This window comes from Zeugodacus cucurbitae, chromosome 2, assembly GCF_028554725.1.
Source record: "Zeugodacus cucurbitae isolate PBARC_wt_2022May chromosome 2, idZeuCucr1.2, whole genome shotgun sequence".
Lineage (NCBI taxonomy): Eukaryota > Metazoa > Arthropoda > Insecta > Diptera > Tephritidae > Zeugodacus > Zeugodacus cucurbitae.
In genome coordinates this window covers 46,621,833-46,646,736 of record NC_071667.1, presented here as the reverse complement: position 1 = coordinate 46,646,736, position 24,904 = coordinate 46,621,833, and the positions used below count along the sequence as shown (strand labels likewise).

The 24,904-nt window shown below is 36.4% G+C and overlaps 1 protein-coding gene across 1 annotated transcript; it reads right to left on the bottom strand.

Annotated features, from left to right (window-relative positions):
* Positions 1–395: 395 nt before the first annotated feature.
* On the bottom strand, positions 396–21,860 carry LOC105212369 (cadherin-23). Its single transcript, XM_011184291.3, has 18 exons — positions 21,167–21,860; positions 8,098–8,451; positions 7,857–8,008; positions 7,079–7,777; positions 6,631–7,016; positions 6,365–6,565; positions 5,504–6,299; positions 5,128–5,439; positions 4,970–5,066; positions 4,407–4,903; positions 3,838–3,995; positions 3,590–3,771; positions 3,108–3,520; positions 2,673–2,805; positions 1,681–2,617; positions 1,223–1,614; positions 1,005–1,146; positions 396–784 (listed from the first exon to the last, which is right to left on the bottom strand). Exons 1-18 carry the CDS (start codon positions 21,168–21,170, stop codon positions 586–588), a joined length of 6,054 nt encoding a protein of 2,017 aa, XP_011182593.2. The 5' UTR covers positions 21,171–21,860; the 3' UTR covers positions 396–585.
* Positions 21,861–24,904: the final 3,044 nt, after the last annotated feature.

The following is a 24,904-nucleotide window of genomic DNA, read 5'->3' as shown; positions in this document are numbered from 1 at the left end:
ATATAATATTAAATAAATAAATTGCGAGAGTATAAAATGTTCGGTCACAACCGAACTTAGCTCTTCCTTACGTGTTAATCTACTTTTTGATTCAGAAAGAACATGCACGAGGGTCACTTTGGTTTCACGAGGCAACTCAACTACGATTAGCGGTTTCACTTCAAGGAACCCAATCATTGGGGGAGAGTCGGTGAAAGTATTTTTTTTAATTCAGTTATGAACGTCGTTTAGTGCTTGTCAGAAGTTACTCGCGTCCAAAGTTTGTCGGTTAAACGTTGGATATCATGAGGAATCAGGACAACTGCTTGTATATATGTATGTAGGTATATGGTTTCTAAGGGTAGGTATTTCACAATTAATCAAAAATCGTAAAGAGCCGACATCTCTGAAACTGATAAGTATAAATATCAGTAATATTTAGTATTTAGAATCTTGTACACTTTTCCGGTAACAACTAAATAATAATTCTTTGATTGAAATATAAACATTTCCATATCAAAATATCAATTTTATTTACAAAAAATAAATTAACATTAGAGCTAATTTCCTAACAATTTACCATACATAGTAATGTAATGTTGTCTCTCATAATTCGGTAGTCTCTAACTTACGCGCTAAGATTTGAGCATTATTTGTTAATTTATCAATTTGATTATAAACATTAAAATGTCGGTTGAGGTCATTTGTATGATTGAATAGCTTTGCGGTGCCTTTCAGCGTTTCGTGTATATCCTGCGTGCCAATGGCAAGGAAATTGTCGTCCAACGAGTCTTGACCGCCTTGACTGCAATAAAGACATAAGAGAAACTGTTAATTCACTTATTCCAATAACCGGCAGTTCAATTAAGCAATGAATTAAGCAAATTCAGGAAAACCGAACATGATGAAAATATATGTATAGATATATGATAGATTCCATAATCAGTTAATGAATTGAACATTTTTACATTTCGGCACGTATAATTCGTAGTTGTCATATTTAGGATTTATTTTTTAATACTTACCTAAGATTCTCGTTAGTTCTGAACCATTCATTTTCGTAACCCTTCAGCCAGATCGGATTTGAACCTTGTACACTATGTTTATTCGTATTGGGCACTCTTGTTGCCGGTTCTGTGTTGTTGTGCAATGACAATGATGAGTTCCCTGCATTGTTTTTAACAAAATTGGTAAATGCACACACAATACATACATACATATTTATATATTTGACATGACTTACGGAATATGTTTACTTTAGCGGCGCGAAGTTGCCTCTTATAGCCTTTCCGCTGGGAAGCGCACAGAGCCAATGTCACTACTAACAAAGTGGCTAAAAACAAATTCGTAAAAATCAACCAAACAAACATAGGCTTCGGCGGTCCGGCTATAAGCAATTCAGCCTCCGCTGCCTGTGTATCCAACACATTGAGCTCTTTGAACAGATCATCAAGATGTTCAATATGCAGATCGATTAGCTTTAACACCTCAGGCACTTCGTATATAGAATTGTCCTCTCTTTCAATCAAATGCATGTACAGGTCAGTTTTGGTCTTATCAACGGATCCATCCTTATTTTCATGCACCTTAATTTCGTCTATGTTGACAATTGCACCAGTGACGTTGCTAAGCGTGCTGCAAAATATTAAAAAGTGTGTGGTTATTATTCAAAATTTCCGAATGCTATTGATATGAACATACTCTCTGAAGGCGTTAATTTTTAGTCGCAGCTCATCCGGCTGCAGACGAAAAACAAATTTCACTTTTTGATCCTCTCTAAGCAAATAGATAAATACATGTGCCACGTCTTTCATTCCTAAGGTATCATTCGCCAGCACCATAAAATCGAAATAACCTTTCATCCCCTTCTGTGGATCGAAATTTAATTGCACGTCACCCGTTTCGCGATCAACCAGAAATGGTGCCTTTTTAACATTTTCCAAACCCTCGGACAATGTTTGTCTGATATCGCCTATTATATAGTATGAGATCTGCGCATTCACCCCTTCATCCGGATCCACAGCTTCCACACGCATGAAATGTGTGCCAAAATCTGCACTTGTGGTTATGCCACCAGTGAATACCTTTGTGCGAAAATGTGGAGGATTGTCATTAATGTCCAATATGCGAACACGTACGCGCACCACTGTACTATCAAATAATAGTAGCTCTTCACTAGTTGGATTACTATTCTCATTGGACAACTCATAAGAGCCGTTGTCATTTTCAGCTTCAGCTTCAACGTCGTTAGTTGAACGCAAATTTCGCGAGTGCTTGTAACGATTGAAATATTCTGTATTTCGCAAAAATCCAGCCTGCTTTCGTCCAATATTCGTCAGTACATGTGTCTGATCATTGTGTTCTACGAAGTTATCCAAACGACGATTCGCTGAAAACTCATCATTTGCACAATTCTCCGTGGCTCTCACATAGAGCGAGTAGTTGGCGATCACTTCACGATCAAGTTCTTTTTCGACGCTGAGGATGTGCGTTTCTGGATGGAGTTTAAAGTAACCCAATTCATTGCCTTTTACAATGAAATAACAAATCAAGCTGGGCGGGTCGTCGAGATCATCCACTTCGTCTTTGTCTATCGTGTCGGGTAATTTAACGCGCTCCGAACCTGGATCGGCATGCTCTAAAAAATGTTTTAATAAAATTATGGGTGTTAAGATTTTTGCGAAATAACCAACCTGTAAAGTTAACGTGTATCTCTTCAACCACAAATTGTGGTTCGTATTCATTCACGTTTCTTATATATATTGTCAAATCCAAGTCGGCACTTAGAGACGTAGGAAGACCCTGATCATATGCCTCGATTCTTATCTGCAAGAATAAAGAAAAGTATGAAAACGCAAAGATCCACATAATATACATAGAGTTGAGCAAGAAAAATTTCAACTTATTTATGTTTAATACTACTAATAATGATTGATTGTAGGAGGAGACAACACTAAAATGTCCCGCCACATATTCTATAGTGATATTAAAGGTTTTCAAAGAAGATTAATCTAATGGAAGTCACGAATTGATCGTGTCATCATTATGAGATTAGAGTAAACCAACAGCCAAACCATATTACCATTTTTATATATCTTACATCTGAACCGCAATATTTAACATATTACCTCATGAATCTTCTGCTTCTCACGGCTCAAATTCTCCTTCAAAAATAGTTGTCCCGTTTCACTGTCGATTTCAAATATTTTATAGCTGCCCAGAGGATCGGGTTTTAAGCGATAGCGTACTAATGCATTCATGCCAATATCCTCATCGGTGGCCACCACTTGCAGTAGCTGAGTGCCCACAGTAGTGTTCTCAGGTATACGTAGTGTCGTGTTGTGTAAAGGTGTAACAAAAACGGGCGGATGATCGTTGAAATCTGATATACAGATGTCTAATGTTTTGGTTACGATATTCGAGGGTACACCTAGATCTCGCGTAGTTATTGTGATTGTGTGATTGCCAAATTTGTTTCGTAAGGGTGTGCGAGCGAAAATATTTGCAGTCCAATCATCGATCTGATGTAATTCAAAAAGATCTGAAAAAAAGTAAGTTGGTGCTCTAGCTAAAGTAATCTGCTAAGATCGTATTTTCATACTTTACTAACCGTATTTATTGCCCTTCGTTATTTGAAATTCCAAGCGTCCGTTTGGCGAATTCGGATCATCGGCATCCTTGCCACGAATAGTCGCTATTTTTTCATTTAATTCATGATATTCAGTAATGAGCACACAGTTTGTGGGTAGAAAAACCTCGGGTGCATTATCATTTTCGTCTAGTATGGATATGCTTAAGTCGGAGTATATATGTAAATGATAACAAGTATTTTGTTATAAACTAAAACTTTTTACTTACAATATTTGTTTGAAGGCGTTGCGACTTTCCCCCGCTAAGAAACCAAACTGGTAGTTGTCCCATGCCTCGATCACTAGCATATAAAAATCTTTCATTTCGCGGTCTAATTTATCGGCAACTGTAAGCACACCAGTGTCCGCATCAATTGAGAATTTCCCCTATATTCCAAATGAAAGAAAGTCTCGTTAAAACAATTAAATTACTACTTGGATCCTTTTCTTAAGTTTCGGGAGTGGACACAGCTCCCATATAGAAATATATAGCTGTTTTCAGGTGAGACAGGATAAAATAGATCGGCTCCAGTTCGGTAGAAAAACATATTAGGGAGTTATCGAGAATTGAAAAGTGTCACGAAAGTTATTTGTCTGCAAAAAAATTATAGCCAAAAGATTGGGAGACAAACTTTGGTTGATGGCCAAACTGGAATACATTTAATATATCGGTATATTAAACTAATGACTGGAAGAATACCGATTAGTATTTTGAAGTGGTACAAACTTGCGACCTAATAAACTAGTGACGTATCTAAGATATTTTCCAATACTTATTTCCTATTCGTAGTGTCTTACCTGTGAACTTATGCGATCCATGAGAAATGTAATTTTGCCAAAATCTCCTGAATCTGCATCGTTTGCCTGCACAGTCCCAATACGAGTGCCTATTTCTGCATTTTCACTTATTGTATAGTTCTTAGATCCACCAATGAAATACGGATTATTATCGTTTTCATCCAATACGGACACATATACATCGACCAGTGCAGATCGTGATGGAACGCCAGAATCTGTTGCACGAACCGTCAAATTCAACCACTGATATTGCTCATGATCGATTTTATTGGCAACGACCATTTCTCCTGTTTGCGGATCGATATGTACTAGATTTCTTATAGCGGGATTTCCTTCTAAGGAATATGTAATTGTTTTGTTTTTGTCTATGTCGTAGGCGAGTATATTTGTAATCAAAACACCGTTAATACTATTTTCTGTAATCGTTTTGCGATAGAAGGGCTGCTTAAATTTCGGATTATTGTCATTCTCATCTTCGATGATAATGTTTAAGAAGGCTAAAAGCATAATATTGACACTTTTAAAGTGTATCATTTAGAATTATTTAGAGGCGTATGACCTACCTTCCACCACTTGTTTACCCTTTACAGATGCGAGGTCTTCGGCACGGATCGCTAGCTTTAGATACTCCACTTTCTCCCGATCCAAAAGTTTTAGGAGCTAATGGAAATTGCGAATATTGTATTATAAATCATTTTTTACCTAAAGTTTTGACAATCACCTTTAGTGTACCCTCTATGGGATCCAAGTCGAATGCGCTTACAAAATCAAATTCACTTAGTTTGATAAATGATCCTTCTTCATTGCGCGCCTCACAATTGTCGCGATTTATACGATAACGAATTATTGGAGATTCATCGAGATCTGCAGCATGAACTTGGAAGATTAGTGTACCGACAGCAGTATTTTCCATGACCCGTATAGTCGGTAGCTCCCCCAAGACAGGTGGTTTGTTATTAACATCCTTAATTGTTATATTCACCGTAGCGGAATTCATTAGTTGGGAATTTCCCAGACCACCATCCAAAGCAAGCTAATAGTTACAGTTCACTACATTATCATTGTAAAATGTTTGAAATTTTCAAGTATCAACTTACCACGGTTAGAGTGTAAACGTGTTTCTTTGGCTCCGACAAATCCGGATCGAGGTTAGCGCCATGTGCAACCGATATCACTCCAGATTCCGAATTGATTATGAACTTATCGCTTGCTCCCATTTGTATTCGATACACAACCACATTGTTGGGTGGAGAACCATCTCGATCGATTGCCATCACCTGCAGTATAGAACTACCACCCGGCAAATCTTCAGGTATAGTTTTCGCATAGAAATTCTTTTGAAATATGGGTGGATTGTCATTTACATCTTCAATGTAAATCAGCACTGGAACCACAGTCGAAAGCATAGGAATGCCTGAATCTCGCGCACGTACCAATAAATCGATCTCACGTACGCCATTATCGGTGCGTCGGCGTATACGTCGCCTATTCTCAACCAATTCTTCGTAGTCGAAAGCGTGCAAAGGTCGCAAAAGGCCATTCTCAGGATCGACACTAAAATTTGCTCGATAAAGACCCTCCACAATCTCATAAGTTATCTGGCTGTTCTCGGTGCCATTGAGATCGTTGTCGCGCGCTTCTAAAAGCAGTGGTGTTTCAAAATCGGCCTTGTTTTCCAGCAATTTGGCTTCATAGTGCCGCTGCAAAAAAATTGGCGCATTATCATTGACATCCTCAATGTTGATAATAATCTGTGCGGTGTTGCGGTTTCCGATTCCCACATTATCGATCGCCTCAACAGTGATATAGTGAAGTGAATTGATTTCGCGATCGAAAGCAGAGTCTCCAGGTTGTTTGATGGTAATGATACCAGTAATCGGATTGAGATGTAGCCTTGAAAAATTCAGAAGTCATTATACATATATTTCGATTAGTTCAATTAGTTATAAGTTTCTCACAAATGTGCGATGCCACCACGTAGGTTAAGAAAACGTATACCCATTGTGCCAAAATCGCCTGAATCGACATCGGTTGCTTCGATTCGTGTGACGATCGTGCCTAGCTCACTGTTTTCTGGTATAGTGGTGTTGTATATCGCTTGTGTGAATTCTGGAAAGTTATCGTTCTGATCACGTATATAAACTTGAAGATGTGCGGACCTGGAGCAAGAAAAAAAAACATATAAGAATAGAAAAAAACTGAACGGCGTGACACCTCTGCATACCCCCATCTAGTTGGTTCGTCAATTTCTCTTGCAAACAGCGTGAAATTAATCTCTTTAATTTCTTCGTAATCGATTGCTTTCGCATTCTTCACTCTCACCATAAAATTGGCCTCGTTCACCGCCACCGCTGGCACGATTTCGAAGAGATCATTTGGTGGATCCAAAAACAGACGAAATGTGCCATTATTGCCGATATCATGATCTTCGACGAAATTCTGCACATCATCGTCAATGAAACTCAATGGTGTATTGCTTTGGGAGTTCTCATTTACTTCACAACGGTAAATTGGTTGTCTAAATGTTGGTATTTCGTCATTAATATCTGTCACGATTACAGTGACTTCTGTTTTAACCCGCATCGTCTCATCGGTTGCACTCGTTTTGAACTGAGAAAAATGACAAATATCATGACAATTATTTGCATACACAAACTCTCCTTCATACGCACCTGTGGTACCTCTGTTGCAGTTATTCTCAATATGTAGGCACCGTTTACTTGCTGACTGGTATCTTCGCGATCTAGCTCTTGTGCAGTGTAGATCACACCCGTCTGTTGGTCGATATCGAACAATTCATTCGCATCCAATTCGTACACGATGGGATTGTTGATGCCCCGATCACCATCTATGGCGCGTACTTGCAACACTCGCGTACCGATATCGGCATTCTCGGGTATACGCGCAATAGCTTGCACTTGAACAAATTCAGGTGGTTGATCGCCCACATCGACCACTTTGACTAGAACGGTGGCAGTGCCAGTATTGACGGGTCCCTGGTTGGCACGATCGACGGCTAACACACGTAATTGATATAAGCTTTTCGTCTCGTAATCTAACGCGCCCATTAGTCGAAGTACACCTTTGCCCTGATATGTTGAAATGGAAAATATGTCATTGTCACCATCTAATTCTTGCAGATAGTAAACCACTTGTCCGTAAGCACCCTCATCTTCGTCGGTTGCCTCCAGTGTTGTTAAAATACCGGGATCACTATTTTCAGGAATTTCTATGGTACTTTGATAAGGTAAAAATATCGGTGCATTATCGTTGATATCTTCCACGAGTAGTAAGAAACTTTGCGTGACATAATTATAGTCGTTGTAGCGGTTATCAGTTAGCGTCAAAACTATAGAGTACTCATCTTGTAACTACAGTGAAAATTTAGGAAGAATATGTAAGAATCTATAATGAGTTATTATTGTTGAAAACCAATTTGGAGCTACTAACCTCTCTATCTAATTCTTTTGCCAAGTAGACATTAGCTTCATTGCCGTCTGTATTCTCTATCCGTATTACTTCGCTGTCATGCGACGGACGTTTACCGAACACTAAAGGATCATTATCGGGATCAATACCTTTAAGCGTGTATATATGGGAACCTTTAAAAAATAAATAAAAAGGGTGTGTAATCTTTAATTAAACGGTCCATCCTCGAAATGGGTGCACGTCAAAATATTTTTGAACGTACCTACTGCAGTCTCCGGACTCTCCTTCAGTCGTAAAACAATTTCAGATTGGCCACCGTCGATGGCGAATCGCGGCGGCCGATTACCGTCCACCACTTGCAGCATTGCCAAAAGCAGTATCGCAATTGAACTTGTAGCTAACGAGCAAGCTCTGCATTTTAATCTCACTTTCCGGTATTTCCTTCTGATTTCTGGTAATACATTTTCGTAGGTTAATGCTAATGGATGTGAATTGTACGTATTTAAAGAATACTGGGGGCGGTGCGTTGCACTTTCGTTGTTCATATTTGTATTGTGAGTATTAGACGTTTCTTGAGAAATATTCGTCAGAAGGACATATTTAAGATGAGTTTGTTCTGAAAATGCGAAATCTTATGAGTACCTTTTGAAAATTTATGCATGTTTGTTGTTTGTTGGAATTAAATTATTACACCTAACCTACAAAAGATATGGGTATAAATTTCCTACAGAACAATTGGAACAACTCTAAACCCTGCCCAGGGCATACTCTTCTCGAACTGAATCAGGAGGAGGATCTGCTCTATCCACAAGAAAGGTGATCCCGCAATCTGCGCCAACTACCTCGATATATCGAGCCCTTTTCGCCATTTTAGCGTAAGCGACAAAAACCAAATTTTACAGGTGAAGGTTTTTATACTCTCGCAACAAATGTTGCTAAAGAGAGTATTATAGTTTTGTTCACATTACGGTTGTTTGTAACACACAAAACTAAACGAGTTAGATATAGGGTTATATATACCAAAGTGATCAGGGTGAAGAGTGGAGTTCAAATCCGAATGTCTGTCTGTCCGTCCGTCTGTGCAAGCTGTAACTTGAGTAAAAATTAAGATATCTTGATGAAACTTGGCACACTTATTTCTTGGCACCATAGGAAGGTACAAAATCGGACCACTGCCACGCCCACAAAATGGCGAAAACCGAAAACACATAAAGTACCATAACTAAGCCATAAATAAAGCTATGGAAATAAAATTTGGTATGAAGGATCGCACTATTAATGGGCATATTTGGATGTAATTTTTTTGGGGAAGTGGGCGTGCCCCGCCCCCTACTAAGTTTTTTGTACATATCTCGCAAACCAATAGAGCTATATAAACCAAACTTTCTGCAGTCGTTTTTTTTAGCCACTTCCTAATGCAGTATAAAAATGAAAGATATCGGATCATAACCACGCCCACCTCCCAAAAAAGTTAGGTTGAAAATTACTAAAAGTGGGTTAACTCACTAACGAAAAACGTCAGAAACACTAAATTTCACATAGCAAATGGCAGATGAAAGCTGCATTCAGATTTTTTTACAAAATGGAAAATGGGCGTGGCGTCGCCCACTTATGGGTCAAAAACCATATCTCAGGAACTACTCGACTGATTTCAATGAAACTTGGTTTGTAATAGTTTACTTACATCCCAATGATATGTTCTGAAAATAGGCCAAATCGTTTCCCAACCACGCCTACTTCCTATATACCAGAACTTTGAAGACGATCTGAATCGTTTACTTTACAATATATAAAGTAAGCACTAGTGAAGATATCGGTGCAGAACTTTGCACAAATACTATGTTAATAGTGTGGCAGCCCCATTCTAAAATCGCCGAAATCGGACCATAGGTTTTTAAGGCTCCATATATCGAACACGAGGACCTCGGTGCTTCTAACCTAATATTATGGTTTCCAACTTTCAATGGACTTTATGCAATATATATGACGAATATGTGTCTCAAATTGTGTATTATATAATATAAATAAAGTTAAATAAATAAATTGCGAGAGTATAAAATGTTCGGTTACACCCGAACTTAGCCCTTCCTTACTTGTTTTTAAATACTTTTAACCATTAATGTGGTAGTAATTTAAAATTTTTTTTTCAATTATATATGTAAATGTCTAAAAAGCATTAATGTATGAGAAATTTTAAATTACTACCACATTAATGGTTAAAAGTATTAAAAAAACCTTCTCCTGTAAAGTTTGGTTTTTGTCGCTTACGCTAAAATGGCGGTAAGGGCTCGATATGTCTCCTGAATATCATATATAAGGTAAGATTGACTAGAGCTTCACGATACGCCAAATGGAAAAGACCCATGATAAACAGATCAACACTCATCATCTTCTTGTCGATTTCAAAGTTGCTTTCGGTAACATAAAAAGGGATCGTGGCTATATCTGAATTGCAATGTCTGAATTGAGGATACCTACAAAGTTATACGGCTACGTAAAGTTAAGTTGAGCGCTACTACCAGCTTCATCAGAATATGGAATGAGCTCTCCGAACCATTCTATACCAAGCAAGGTTTCAGATAACAAAAGGAACAAGGACAAGACGAAGTACCTACCACTGTTGACAGTCATCACAGATAGACAGACATCGTCGCTGCCAAAACGACCCCCGGTTATAATGCGATCTTGACTATGATGATGATAATATGTAGCAATGCGGTTCATATATTAACTTTGTGACGAGTAAAATTCCAATTGAGACAGTTAGAAAAGACTCACTATACATATCATAGTATTCCAACAATTCGCGTAAGTAAATGAAACTAACCCTTCCTTGTTGATTTTACAGATTGTGCCTCAACCAAGGGCTGTGGCATGTTTTGCTCTAAAAACCTCATTAGTTTAATTAGAAGTCAATACCATTGTATTTTGGTCACTTTGAGCGAGACTTTAACCAGAAAATCTTTTGAGTGTAGCACAGGGTTTTATAATTGTATTTATTGTTACAGTACACTCATCTTGAATTTATGCGCATGCGTAGCCATTGGCTAACGCAAAACGTCCACAAAGCATGTCCAGGGAAACGCGAGACGATTTCCACACGAACAATTGCACATGATTTTATGATTTTGTTAATTTGTACCCATTTTAATATAATCAAGTGTGCTTTTTTACTATGCTTGGCCGACGTTTCTTTGGTTTCCTTGGCTAATTGCAAAACGCACTTGTTTGCGATAGAAGTACAAATTAAATTAGTGATAATTTAGTATGCCTCTTCGGTTCAGTTAATACATTATTTTTAATTTCATTGAAAAATTAAAAAAAATATAAAATTTTGTAATATGTACGCACATACCTACAATGTATATTTACACGTATTTGATGGGTCTGAGTTGAGCAAATAAGTAATTCTTTAAATCAAAAAGTCAGTGACATTCGTGGTAGTTGCTCGAAATTGTAAGCATTTTCATTGAATATTCACCTCTATGCGCTAATTAGATGAGAGATATAAATAAATTAAAACAAAAGCTCTTTACATCTGTATATACATATGTACATACGTGCAACCATATAAATGGATACAGTGAGCGACAAAAATTACTCAACACCCTTGTATACGATATTTAGGAGGCTTATTCCACGGTAATTGGCGCAGATTGTGGGATCTCCCTTTTTATAGATGGGGCAGAGCACACTGAGATTCCAGTCGTCAGGCATGCTTTCTTCCGACCATATTCTGCAAAGAAGCAGATGCATGCACCTTATCAGTTCTTCGCCGCCGTATTTAAATAGCTCTGCCGGTAATCTATAGGCCTCCGCTGCTTTGTTGTTCTTCAAACGGGTAATTGTTATCGAATTTCTTCATGGTCGGGTAATGGAACATCTGTGATGTACTGATACATAAAGATGGCTTTATGATTGTTTTATGAAGTCTTCTGTGGGATGATTAAATTTTTGGTGCACTCATCTTCTCTTTCACTTAAAGAAGTTCCTTGGACGAAGTGTTTTACTTCCTCTAGGAATCATCCACTTGTTCTTGTATAATATATCTTTCGATTTCTCCTTATTTTCCACAACTATGAGCAATACTATCTACTATTGCAACGTTAGAAAAATTGCATTGATGCCGAAATACAAATACATTTTTGTGTAATATAGGTAAACAGCATAATTTAATAATTTAGACAAATTTTGTCCAATTTCCAAGATAGACAGTGTCCAAAATAAGCAGTGAATATATGGATATTTTGTAGTATATTATGTTGGTACAGAACATTCTGTCCAATTTGAGCGAGTTATAAGGGTGTCCAACTCTACAAGTTTACCTGTAATAGTGCCTAAGCCCTTTGTCGAAACATAAGGGTCTTGGCGATCCGTCAGGAGTAGTTGGGTGTCACAAAGCACAGTCGAAGCTGTTTAAGTGAGACTCTCTATAGTTGCGGAGTTCTACCCATTGATCTAACGTATTCGTATATTTCATTTGAATTTTTCCACTTTTTCAGTATTGTTGCTATGTATATAAATTATATTTATATTTTTCGTATTTTCTAAGTGGAACCAAATATGCTCAAATGGATTGATATAGTATGGGAAACACTTTGGCGTCGGTAAAGAAGGCATCCTCTTGCCAAACTCGAGATAAGCATAGTTTTATTTTTTACATAGTCCCAATTCGATAACGCTTTAATATAAAAGTAGAAGCAATAAAACATGTCCTACAATCTTTGAAAGTTTTGCTCTTAAAATCTGAATTTTATACATATTTTTGTGTGCTTTACTGCACAATATATCTAATACTGAAATGTAAGCGTTGACTCACTTTTAACGCTCACTGTATTTATTAGCTTGTGCATATTTTTCATTAGTCTGGGAATTTCTTAAACGCCATAAATTATTACAAACATCTTCAATGTACATATATTTATTTTAGTAAAGCATATTTTAAACTTTTTTCGCAACATGTAGTGGATTATAATAGTTTTGATCACCTTACGGTAATTTGTAACAGGTACATATACATATACACTTATATATTAAAAGCTACCGACCAATTTAAATCAACTAAAGTTAGAATGTTATATTTCCTTGTCCGCCATGATATTATAGTATGAAAATGGTAAAGGCAAAATCGCTTCACAACCACGCCTACTTCGCTTACAATGCGCAATAACAATGCGCAACAAAAATTGATCACTTCTTTGACGTTTGATAAGAAAACTAAGTTGTTAATGCGACGAAGCAAATTTCGTTCTGTAAGAACATGATGAACATACATATGTATGGCAAGCTTCTAAATTTATCTTAGACATTTCATGTGTTTGTGAATGGTCGCGTTGGACAAATTTAATGTTTCAGTTATTTAGTGAACGACGCAATTGCATTTCTCGATACACATGTTTCTTCTCACTCTGAGGATTGTCTAAATCGGACCAGTGCTCGCCCACTAAATGGCATTCATCGAAAAATGTGTATACATTTGCGACTTATTAATTTTTTAAAATGTGTACCCCTAATAGAGGTAATCAGCATATTTTCCAAAGTAGTAAAGCCACTTATATTAGCTATTTAACAGTGTGAAAATTAATGAAATCGGATAATAATTCCGACGTTTAAAGCTAAATTTGTATATAGGAACTCGGTTAGTGGTCTTAATTCGATATCGCAGCATGGTAAGCAATACCTTGTTACCAAACTTATTACTTTAGGTTATCATAGCTTGACTTTTATTGATTTAAGTATCTTATAAAACTGTGATAAAATTCCGTGGGTCATATTCGCAGAAAAAAAATTAAGACGAACTGATTGTTGTTGCTTTAATAGTTTCAACAACAATTGTGCATGTGTCTGTAATATTCAACGAAAAGCGAAATGAAAGTTGCGAAAAGGTGCGCATGTTTGATCATAGGCTCGGCGGTGAGCTGCACGTAATAAGAAAAGCGGCTGAGAAGAGCCAGCAGTTACAGACATACCGTACCGTACATGTAAGTAAGCACAATGTGAGAGTAGATGCAAAAAGGGGCATCATCAAGACTAGTTTGGCACACGATGATGGGCCTACGACCTTGAGATTTTCATTTCATTTACTTAGTATTTAGTAATTTTTTTTTGGTGTGTTAACTATTGTCTGTGCTCTGCCTACACTGCTTAAACTGCGTTCGCATATTTTGAGTTTTATCTCATTTTTTAATGTCAAAGTAATCAGCGCGACTTACAACACTGTGTTACCAAAAGCAGAATGATTAATAAATCTTCATAATTTGGAGTTGTAAGTACATAGTTTTATAATATTTTCAAGTACATGCAAGTGCTTCAGTAACATTCACGGTCAACCATGGGTTTCTCAATTTAAACTTGAGTATTGCTTTTTGGTGCTTTGAACAACTTGTTTGTTATTGTACAGGTGTACTTATGTAAATAGTCAGTTCTTTTTCATTTTTTCATATTACTAAGCACTTGTTGAGGTTTTTAAGATTACTATAATGTGTTTTGTATATGGCATATTGAACCGCGTTTAACACAATATCGCCATAAACCGTATTATTTGCGATGATATTCATTCATTCATTCTGGTTAATAATTGCATATCTCTACAATACGATGGCGACCCGATAAGTAATTATCCTTTACAAGAAAAACTCAGCGGTGCTCCAACTTTATAAAAAGTGCGTGTCCGATTCTACTATAGCAATTTCCCATGCGACAGTGTCGCTATCGGGTGGTGAGACTAAGTACTTATTGGAGCGCTCTCGTACATCATATTCATATAAAGATGTATGTACTTGTGTGTGAATATGCGGTTGTTTGCTGCGGTATATTAAGTATTGCATGTTGCAAGTGCTTTACTAATAATTGTAGTTGTTGTGAACACAGCTACTGATGCAAATACTGTAAGGTTTATAATATTTTATAGCTAGCAAGTTTTTTGTTTTTGCTTCAATGAACTGCGTGTTTAATCGGTAACCTTTCGAAACAAATGACCACTATCATCCGAGTATACGCCGGTTAAAAACCTCATTTATCCGAGGATTTTACATATAAACCTCACGTTTTAATATTTTACCTTAGTATAAGATTGTTTTCGATTTACTTTCGATATTTTTTCGCTTCCCGAAATTTCGAGAATTAGAGAGAAATTATTTGTTATGGCGTCTTGTAGATTTTTATATATAGTATAAAAGTACTTCTTACCTAGTTCAACATAAAGGGTTTTTCAAAAGGGACGCTACAAAAGTGGATCGAAAGCAAACGACGCCATTTTTTCCTGCTCTTTTGACTTTTCTCTTCCAATAACGTGTTGAAATTATTAAAATTTACTACTGACATTCGGAGTCGGTGGCCTCAACTTTAAGAACGCTACGTTTTACGTAGCGATGAGGTTCATTTCTGGCTGAATGGCTTCGACAATAAGCAAAATATGCGTTATTGGTCAGTCAGCAAACCACACGTACTCCATGAGTCACCATTGCACAGTGGTTCCCCCCATTGGCCAAAAATCAAAAAATCTATAGCAAAATATTTTGACAAAATGTAAACGAATAGTCTCTAAAATGACCAAAATTTTATATTGTAAAACAATTTTATCTGGATATCTAACGGGACTTTCTAAAAATAGAATCGAAGACATGTACATATTCATTTTCACAGTGCAGCGAATACTTCTCAATTAAAGGGGAAATTTAAAGAGGTCTGTCCAATATTTACGTTTCTGAATTTGAATCATTTTAAATGTGTTTTTAAGTGAAAGAGTGTTCCCCTCTCTCCCATTTTGACTTTTTTGTCCGGTGTATTTGTGGGTGTCTTAAGTTAATATGAAAGTTAAAGTTTATACTGTATACGTTCTGTGGCACTACTTGTGAACAAATTGCCGAAATCGGACTATATATTTTCAAGGCCTCGGATATTGAACATGAAGAACTCAGTGGCGAAAAAATCTTGGTGAAAATTAGTGAAATTGGTTCAGGAATTACCTCAGCTCTCATAAACCTAGTATGATGACTTTCCTTATTCTGTTGGACTTTATGCCGAATATATGGGTCAAATTTATGGCCGCGGCTTCATACATGCGGAACCAATGAACTTTGCATCTCGAAAAAATTACGGTTTGGTGCGGTTTATGGGCCGGCAGCGTCACTGGGCGGTACTTCTTCCGTGATGATAAAGACCGGCACGTTATTGTGAAAGGGAATCGCTACAGCTCAATGATAACCGAATATTTTTGGCCCGAATTGGATAATATGGACTTGGGCAATATGTGGTACCAACAGGCGCGCAGCGAATTTCACAACCGATTTACTAAAACCAATTTGTTGAACGTGTTATCTCACGAAATAACACAGTCAATTGGGCGCCTCGGTCGTGCAATTTGTCGCCGTTAGACTATTTACTGTGAGGCTACGTCAAGTCTATGGTCTATGCCAACAAGCCAGCGTCGATTAATGAACTTCAGCAGTATCGGCCGATTTATGCTTGAAAACCGTCGAAAATTGAGTTCATCGCCTGGACATCAAACATGGTGATATTGCCATACTAAATACCGGATTCAAGGTTAGGCAAACAAAAGGGATACAATATATTCACGATATCTAATATAAAACTGAGAGAAATGTTAGATAGATATTTTCCAAAGAATTTTTTGTATTTCTTGTATTTGTGACTTTTGATGTTATACGAGTGCTACGTGTATTCAACGCACTCGGCTAAAACGACCGCTGTGTTATAATATACATACATTTACTTGTATTAGTACAATATATATTTCAAGTACAAACTTTTGTACATACATATATCTGTACATTATAAAAATCACTTTTCACGGCTCTCGTTGAATTATGTAAGTGTAACTGATGCATTTGGAAAGCCTAATAAAATTAGTGACACTTATTCGTATGTTTGTGTATGTATGTACATGTGTATGCCTTTGCGTACATAAAATTACGATCTTTGAATGTGTGACATGCGTCAATTACGCCTGCGCACGTTTTTCTTAATGACATTTCTCTTTGATTAACTTAATTAAATAAATATACATGCATGTAATAGACGGATTTCTCTAAACAAAAGTTGTTGTCTTTTGGATTGTATTTTTTTAATCCAAAAGAAGGGCTCACAGTTAATAAGGAATAACTCAAATATGCATACATAAATCTGATTTCGAATATACTGTAAAATAAATTAGTTTGTTATTTTTTTTTTTTAAGAAGTGAAAATCGAACAATTGAAATTTAATTTATTCTTTCAGGTCTATCTGTGAGAAACCTATTTCGCGTGACCTATGCAGCTGCCAACTTGTTCAGGAAATCAATTCAAACTTAACTGTAGATGTATGTTTGTGTGAACGTGTGTCTGTATAAAAATTTGCACGAAAATGGGTGGTGATAAGTGCTAATGACATCACACAAAAAACAGTTATGCTTCGCAAATCATAGGTGGCTCCGTTGTAAGAGGTTATACATAAATATGTATATATAAATTTACATAGTCATGACATATATACATACATACAGACACACATACATATGTATGTACATATATGAGTTAAAACAGCAGCTCGCTGCATATGATTGAGGAAAAGTACAACTTGTCTTCATTATCCGGCTTGTACGATATGGTTGGGCTATTATACCATACGCCAACAGATGCTCTCTTTCACCTAGCTTCGAGCTGTACCCAATACGGTTACTCTAATTATATTTTTTTTGTTGTTGTGAATTTTTTATTACTACCGTCCATTTCTTTCGCTGAATTTGTTAAACAATTGAAATTCTTTCTAGTTTATAAATCAACTGCCCGCCACAAAGATGCAAATAATTAAGCTAGAAACTGCTGCTAGAAATTACCTCAAGTGTAACGGACAAATTAAAGCTTTGTGTGTTGTTGTAAGCTCCCCTCACTGCATCTATGTAAGTGATGTACATACATACTCATATGCATGCAAGAATTAAACACATTTTACATATAAATACATTAATTTTCATACTAAAAGCCCACTACTTATTACCTTAAGCAGCGCTCTCTACTAGATACGGTGGTATATGAGCCAAAATCATAGCAGCGCAACGGCTGTTTTCCTCCGTGTGTTGGTTTGTTTACCTTGTGGCTATTATGGATGGCAGCTGTGGCGCTGTTGGTATTATTTAAAAATTCAATAAGATATACGTAAGGTGGGGCTATGTCGATTGAAAATGTATAGTCCAATTTTTCCATAAGTGAAGCCACAGATTATATACAGTATTTGTGTAAAGTTTTATTCCGCTATCTTCATCGGTTCCTTATGTATATGTATATTATAATGTGAAGGAATCAGATGGAATTCAAAATTGAGTTATAAAGGAAGTAGGCGTCGTTGTAAAGCGATTTCGCCCATTTTCAACAGCATCCCTCCCACCATCCAAGGAAAATGTGTACCAAGTTTCAAGATATCTTAATTTTTATATAGAGCATATAATTTACTATAAAAGTGGAACACGATTTCTTTTGCATGGCCACCACGTGCACGCTTGCAGAAGTCCAGATGCTGAACCCAATTTTCAATGGTTTTCAAGCATAAAACGGCAGATACTGCTGCAATTTCACTTTCGATATTCGTACGAAGTTCATCAATCGTCGCTGGCATGTTGGCATAGACCATAGACTGTAGTAGCTGACCATAGACATAGTAGCTCCACTGGATATAGTTTAACGGCATCAAATCGCACGACCGAGGGGGCCAATCAAGTGGAACATTTCGTGAGATAACATGTTCACCAAAATGGTTTTCATAAAATCGATTGTGACATTCGTTGTGTGCCTTGTAGCGCCGTCCTGTAGGTACCACATATTGTCCATGTCCATATTATCCAATTCGGGCCAAAAATATTCGGTTATCATTGAGCGGTAGCGATTCCTATTCACAATTACGTGCTCATCACGTCTTGATCATCATGGAAGAAGTACGGCCCAATGACGCAGCCGACCCATACACCAAACCGTAATTTTTGCGGGATACAATGATGGCTCATATAGTATCTGTGGATTGCTGCCTGACAAATAACGCATATTTTTCTTATTAACGAAGTCATTCAGCCAGAAATGAGCCTCATCGCTGAAGATGATTTTTCGATGAAAATCCGGATAATTCTCAAGTTTTTGCTCAGCCCAATTCACGAACATATTCGCCACAACGACGTCACAGAGATATCCAACGCTTGAGAACGACGTATGAGGCACTGATTTGGGTCTTCCTCAATTGATGAGCTAGCGGCAGCCATATTCTCGACACTATGGGCACTTCTTTGTCTCACTGGCACGGGAACATTTTGTACTGATTTATTCAAATTTTTCCACTAGAAAGTGAATTGTAGATCTGGCAGGAGGATTATGACGACCATAAATTGGGTGTAGCGTTCTTAAAGTTGAGGCCATCAACTTCGAATTTCGGTAGTAAATTATAATAATTTCGATTCGTTGTTGGATCGTATTATATCTTTCCACGATGAAATGGCATCCCTTACTGAAGAGAAATGTCAAAAGAGTGGGTAAATATGGCCTGTTTGCTGTCCCTATCGGTCAACTTTTGTAGCGTCACTTTTGAAAAAACCTTTATAACTCTATATCTAACTCGTTTAGTTTTATGATTTACAAACAACCGTTATGTGAACAAAACTATAAAACTCTCTTAGCAACTTTGTTGCGAGAGTATAAAAATGGTCTTGAAAGATATCCTAACAATTGTTGCTTGTTTTAAGATTGATCAAATATATTTTATTCCATTATGTTGCTAAAAATCATGTTTCGAGCACAAAGCAATAGTACCTTTAAACAAAATATACGCTTGGCTACAATAACAAATTACGAATAGCCAAATATGTACATATGCGTACAAATCGTAACGAAAAACCATAAACTACAGCCGGCGTTGAACTTGACTGTTGGCCGCTGAGTATGCTTTGTTAGCGGTTACGGAAATGCTTCGAATAAACCTGCGTGAATTAAACTGTTTCACATACAAGTGAGAATATAAATAGTATGTACATAGTATGTATGTGTGTATATAATAAAACGGTCATATTATATGCATTTATGAATGACTGATTGAATGCCGTAAAGTGTTTAAATTGGGGTGAAATGAACTGTGCACACGTGGAGCGAACGGAAATGACGGCAGCGTCGACATCGATATCGGTGTCGGCGGCGAAGTGATGCGTAAAACGCAGAAAATACGTAAACAACGCTACTTGCTAGCGCAGGAATTTTCATTACAACTCAACATATTTTATTAATACATGAAGTATGAACAACCAACTACTGGTTTATGCAATTTGGCTTTCTTGCTCATTGCAGCATATATTTGCTTATATACATATGTAGATATGAAATATCCGCTGTTAGATGATAACTTGCTTAAAATTTCCGTATTTTTAATCTTTTGAGTTATTTATTAGCAAATGTATAAAGGAGTATATGTGCACATTACTGAAAAATGTCAAATTACTCCATTGCCTTCAGTTAAATGACGATCAATTGATTATTCATTCCTACTCATACAAGAATTGTCAGATATTAGCGATCGCCATTATTATCTGATTGTATGATTATTAGCAATTTCAATTCCAGTCATATCAATTTAATTAATTCAAAATTTATGGACTTTTTTTTATTTTTTCTTTTTTTGATCCGCAAACTTAATGAAAAAGCTAATTAGATAAAAACTTTTATTTATTATAAAAGTGCAAAAATACGAGAATTAAAAGCATGCATTCAAAAAGCAGGATTATTTCGGCACAACTACAAACTAGAGCTAAAATCATTCAAAGTATCCATTTAACAGTTGTATGTTGCCGAACGTTTTCTTATTTTTTCGTTATTTTGATTATTGAAGAGGCCTAAGCTACCAACATTGAAAATATTTGCCTTTAAGGACGTCCGATGTACTGCGCTGATGATAATGAATTTCCTTTATTTGCTCTGAAATTTTTGGTGTCGTCGAACTATATAAAAATATTTCAATATCGGCTGAAAATTAATAGCATTTCCATAAGAAGTTGCCACCGCACCTAAGCTTCAAATGATATATGTATAAAATTTTTCGATTGGTTGCAGATTTTGAAAAATATGACATGTTTTGGACACATCGATCTACATACTACAAATGAGTGGAGAAGCCTCGGAACACTAAACTATAAATAATACCTAAATATTGAGTGCTTACCGAGTTCGTTCACGACAACGAGTATTACGAAAACTTTTTTGTGACATCAATATAGGTTTTTTCTTTAAAATAATGATAAATAACTATGAAGATCAGGTTACGAGAGACAGGAAGCCACAAAATATTGTAATAACTTGAAACATACCCATTTAACGTATCCTTTTAGTGTTTTAGTCCATTGAATGGAGGCTCATTCGCACATTCCTCCGTTAGTGCTTACTTCCTTCCGTAATGTGGATATTATGTTGACTAATTTCACTGTGCTGTACTGGTTGGCTTACGAGTATCATTAACAAGTATTTACTTTATTTAGGTTATGTTCTAACTAATTTGAATGTAGTTATTTGTTGGAAGTTTTTCACATGCTTTTATTCATCAACACTAGAATATTGTGAGTTGCTCTTTTTTTAATATTCGTGACACAATTCGTGCTTTGATTGGTTTGAAGAAGTCAAGAACCCCGAAAATGAATTGGTACACGAAGCGTGACATACGGGCTTATGGGAAGCTACATGTACCATTATAATAAGGTTTCGCAGTTGTATTGTTATTACAGCAAGGAGTGATGGTAATTTTCTTTCACAAATACACGAACTACACGATTTTCCACAATTTGGAATAAATATTTATTTGTGGGTACATTCTAAATAATTTTAATTGGATCTGATTTTCATTTCATTTGTACGAATACCAGTGATTCCTTCACACACGAATTTCTATTAGATGTTAGCGAGTGAGATATATGTTTGCACGAATTTTAACGCGTCGGTGCCTTGTGTCTTACAAAAAGCCGCATCTTATTTTAATTGCACTCTTATTATGTACGTTGTGTGCTCAGCTAAACGTTGTTTGTAGTTACACTTCTGGCGTTCACAAATTTCGCGCACCAAACAAATTGCTAATCAACTGAACTCTTCGACTGCTCCATGACAACTGAAGTTCAAATTGAATTTGTTGCACATTTGTAAATTGGGCTCAAAATGTGGCCAATATAAAGCGGTCCAACTCCAACTCAAAACGCTCAGCAATTCGTGCCGCCAGCGCCACCTCTATCGTCGTGTTCACGTGCAATGCGCAGAGTGGTAAAGCTCATTGAAATCCACAATGCTTGACAACCTGCGTGCTGACGACATTTCCAATGGCGCGCGTGCAATATGGCGCTCCGGCGCATGGAGTTACTGGCGCACGTCGAGCGTGAATTCTCATACAACCACAACGGAACTGAGCGCACTGAGTGTTGCGGAGCCACTTGCACGTTGTCAGGGCTATATGGACACCTCCTCTCTTTAACTTTGAAATTTTCACTGGAGCAGTTGTTGTTACGGACAGTGTGTGTGTGTGTCCGTATTTGTTTATTTACATAAAAACAACGGCAGTAAGTCGCCGGCAAACGGCACGCCGGCTTTTAAACGCTGCTGCCTGCCTTGCGAGGCGAGCTGGTGGCAGCACTTGTAATGGTTGCATAGCTTTGTAAGTATGAGTTTAATAATTCGAATTGATAAATAGCGAGTGGATCATTGTATTCTGTTCTTCTTTTATTCAAGAATGATTTTAAGGGGGTGACCGCCGTGGTGTAGAGGTTAGACGTGCATACTTTCACTGCGGATTACACATGTTCGATCCATTAGTTTTATCAACAACTAACCAACAATAATTTTACGTAAGGATTTATTAAACCTCGGAGCCATAAAACAGGATAAGGAGGCTTATGGTCGACGGATTATAGGATATAATAGGAGTGAGGACAATTATATACATACATACATACATACATACATATATACTTTTAAAGTTCTCAAAGACCATGTTCAACGTTTTTAGATTTTTTTGCAAAATGTTCAGTCGAAGCGAAAAATCTTGTTTCTTGGCATTACCCTTTACAGGTGCTTCTTTAGATCCAACTTGATAATAGGGATAGATATATATTTTAAATTACCGCAGACGTTTTTACTCAATTGACAGTGTCCCAACGAAGTGGACGGTAGTCTCTACTTTAGGGCTGAACTCAAGCATTTAAGGGTTAATCAAATTTGGTAAATTTAACCTTTGGCACTATGACATTTGGAACAGGGAATCACGTAATGGAATGGCATCTATGGTTAAGAATTTTTAGGTAAATTGGCCAGATAACAGCCAAAAGAGAATACATCTTTCAATATAACATAACGTTAATTTTTTGTCAGATCCAATTAAGATACCGGTTTAAACGGATTTAAAACAAAAAAATCAAATTTTTTTTTTTTAATTCTCTTAATATGGCGGGAATGCCACCAAATAACCTTCGATTGAAGATTGGGCCACCTTCTTCTTCTGCATTTACATCTATTATACAACGTTGACGTTTGGTCATCAAACAGATCACCGGAAATAATATTGAAGCAACAGATTGGTAAGATTATAAAAATTCAAGTCTAATTGCCACATACTATACCAATGATACCGTCGGAATCTTCGATACCCTTCATAGGGCTTCCAATTAGTTTAGCATTCATAATCGGTTGGTGCCAAATTCAAAATGTTGAATTGGAAATGTTGATCTTTCAAAATATTAAATACTAGCAGACCTTAAACAAAAAAGTTATAAGTTTCTACAAATAAATACAAATTTAAACAAGTAAGGAAGGGCTAAGTTCGGGTGTAACCGAACATTTTATACTCTCGCAATTTATTTATTTAACTTTATTTGTATTATATAATATACAATTTGACCCACATATTCGTCATATATATTGTATAAAGTTCATTGAAAGTTGGAAACCATAATATTAGGTTAGAAGCACCGAGGTCCTCATGTTCGATTAATGGGACCTTAAAAACTTATGGTCCGATTTTGGCGATTTTTAGAATGGGGCTGCCACACTATAAAGGTAGTATTTGTGCAAAGTTCTGCAATGATATCTTCACTAGTGCTTACTTTAAAAGTTAACTATATATATTATAGTAGGCGTGGTTGTGAAGAGATTTGGCCTATTTTCACAACATTTCACTGGGATGTAAGGAAACTATTACAAACCAAGTTTCATTGAAATCGGTCGAGTAGTTCCTGAGATTTATTTTACTCGTGTAAAAAAAACCGTGCAAAAAAATCAAATTTTTAAATAAAACTCACTATTGGGACCAATTTAAGAAAAAAATCGTGCAAAAAATAGAAAACGTGTAAAAGAGATCTAATTTTACATGAAATTCTATCTATTCGTACAGTGAGAATTTTCACTGTTGTTGTTGTTATAAACTTTTCTGGTATTATATGTATGTACATAGGAACAAACAACAACTATTCTGGGAATGGTAAAAAAATAATACTTTTCAAAGTTCCGTCATTAATCGCTGTGTCTTCTTTTTTCTTACTTATTCATACAGTTTCATTTATTTGTTTACGTATTGAAATTGTTGCAACCTTTTCACTGGCTTTTGAATCTAAGATTTGTATTTTTTAGTTTAAACCTAATTTAGAATTTATTAAATTCTATTAACAGCAATAGATTTGTGACGTATTGACGTAAGGAATTTTTATTTTATTGCAAAAAAGTATACAATTAAAATAAAAAATCCGTGTAAAAAAAGGAAAACCGTGTAAAAATGGTAACTGGGAAGTGTTCAAAAACACCGTGTAAAAAAAAACCGTGCAAAAATAAACCGTGTAAAAAGGAGATCAACTGTATATATCAAAGACTATACGGTCACTTAATTTTATATTACTTATAATTAGGTTTATGGGATCTGGGGGAAGTTATGACCCGATTTTAACCATTTTTGGTACAGAGACAAACTGTTATAAGAAAAAAATTCAGAGGAAATGAATTACATTAAAATATCTGAGAGATTTGCCTATATTTTCAATAAAAAATTACCCTTAGGCACTGAGTTCTTCATGTTCTATATC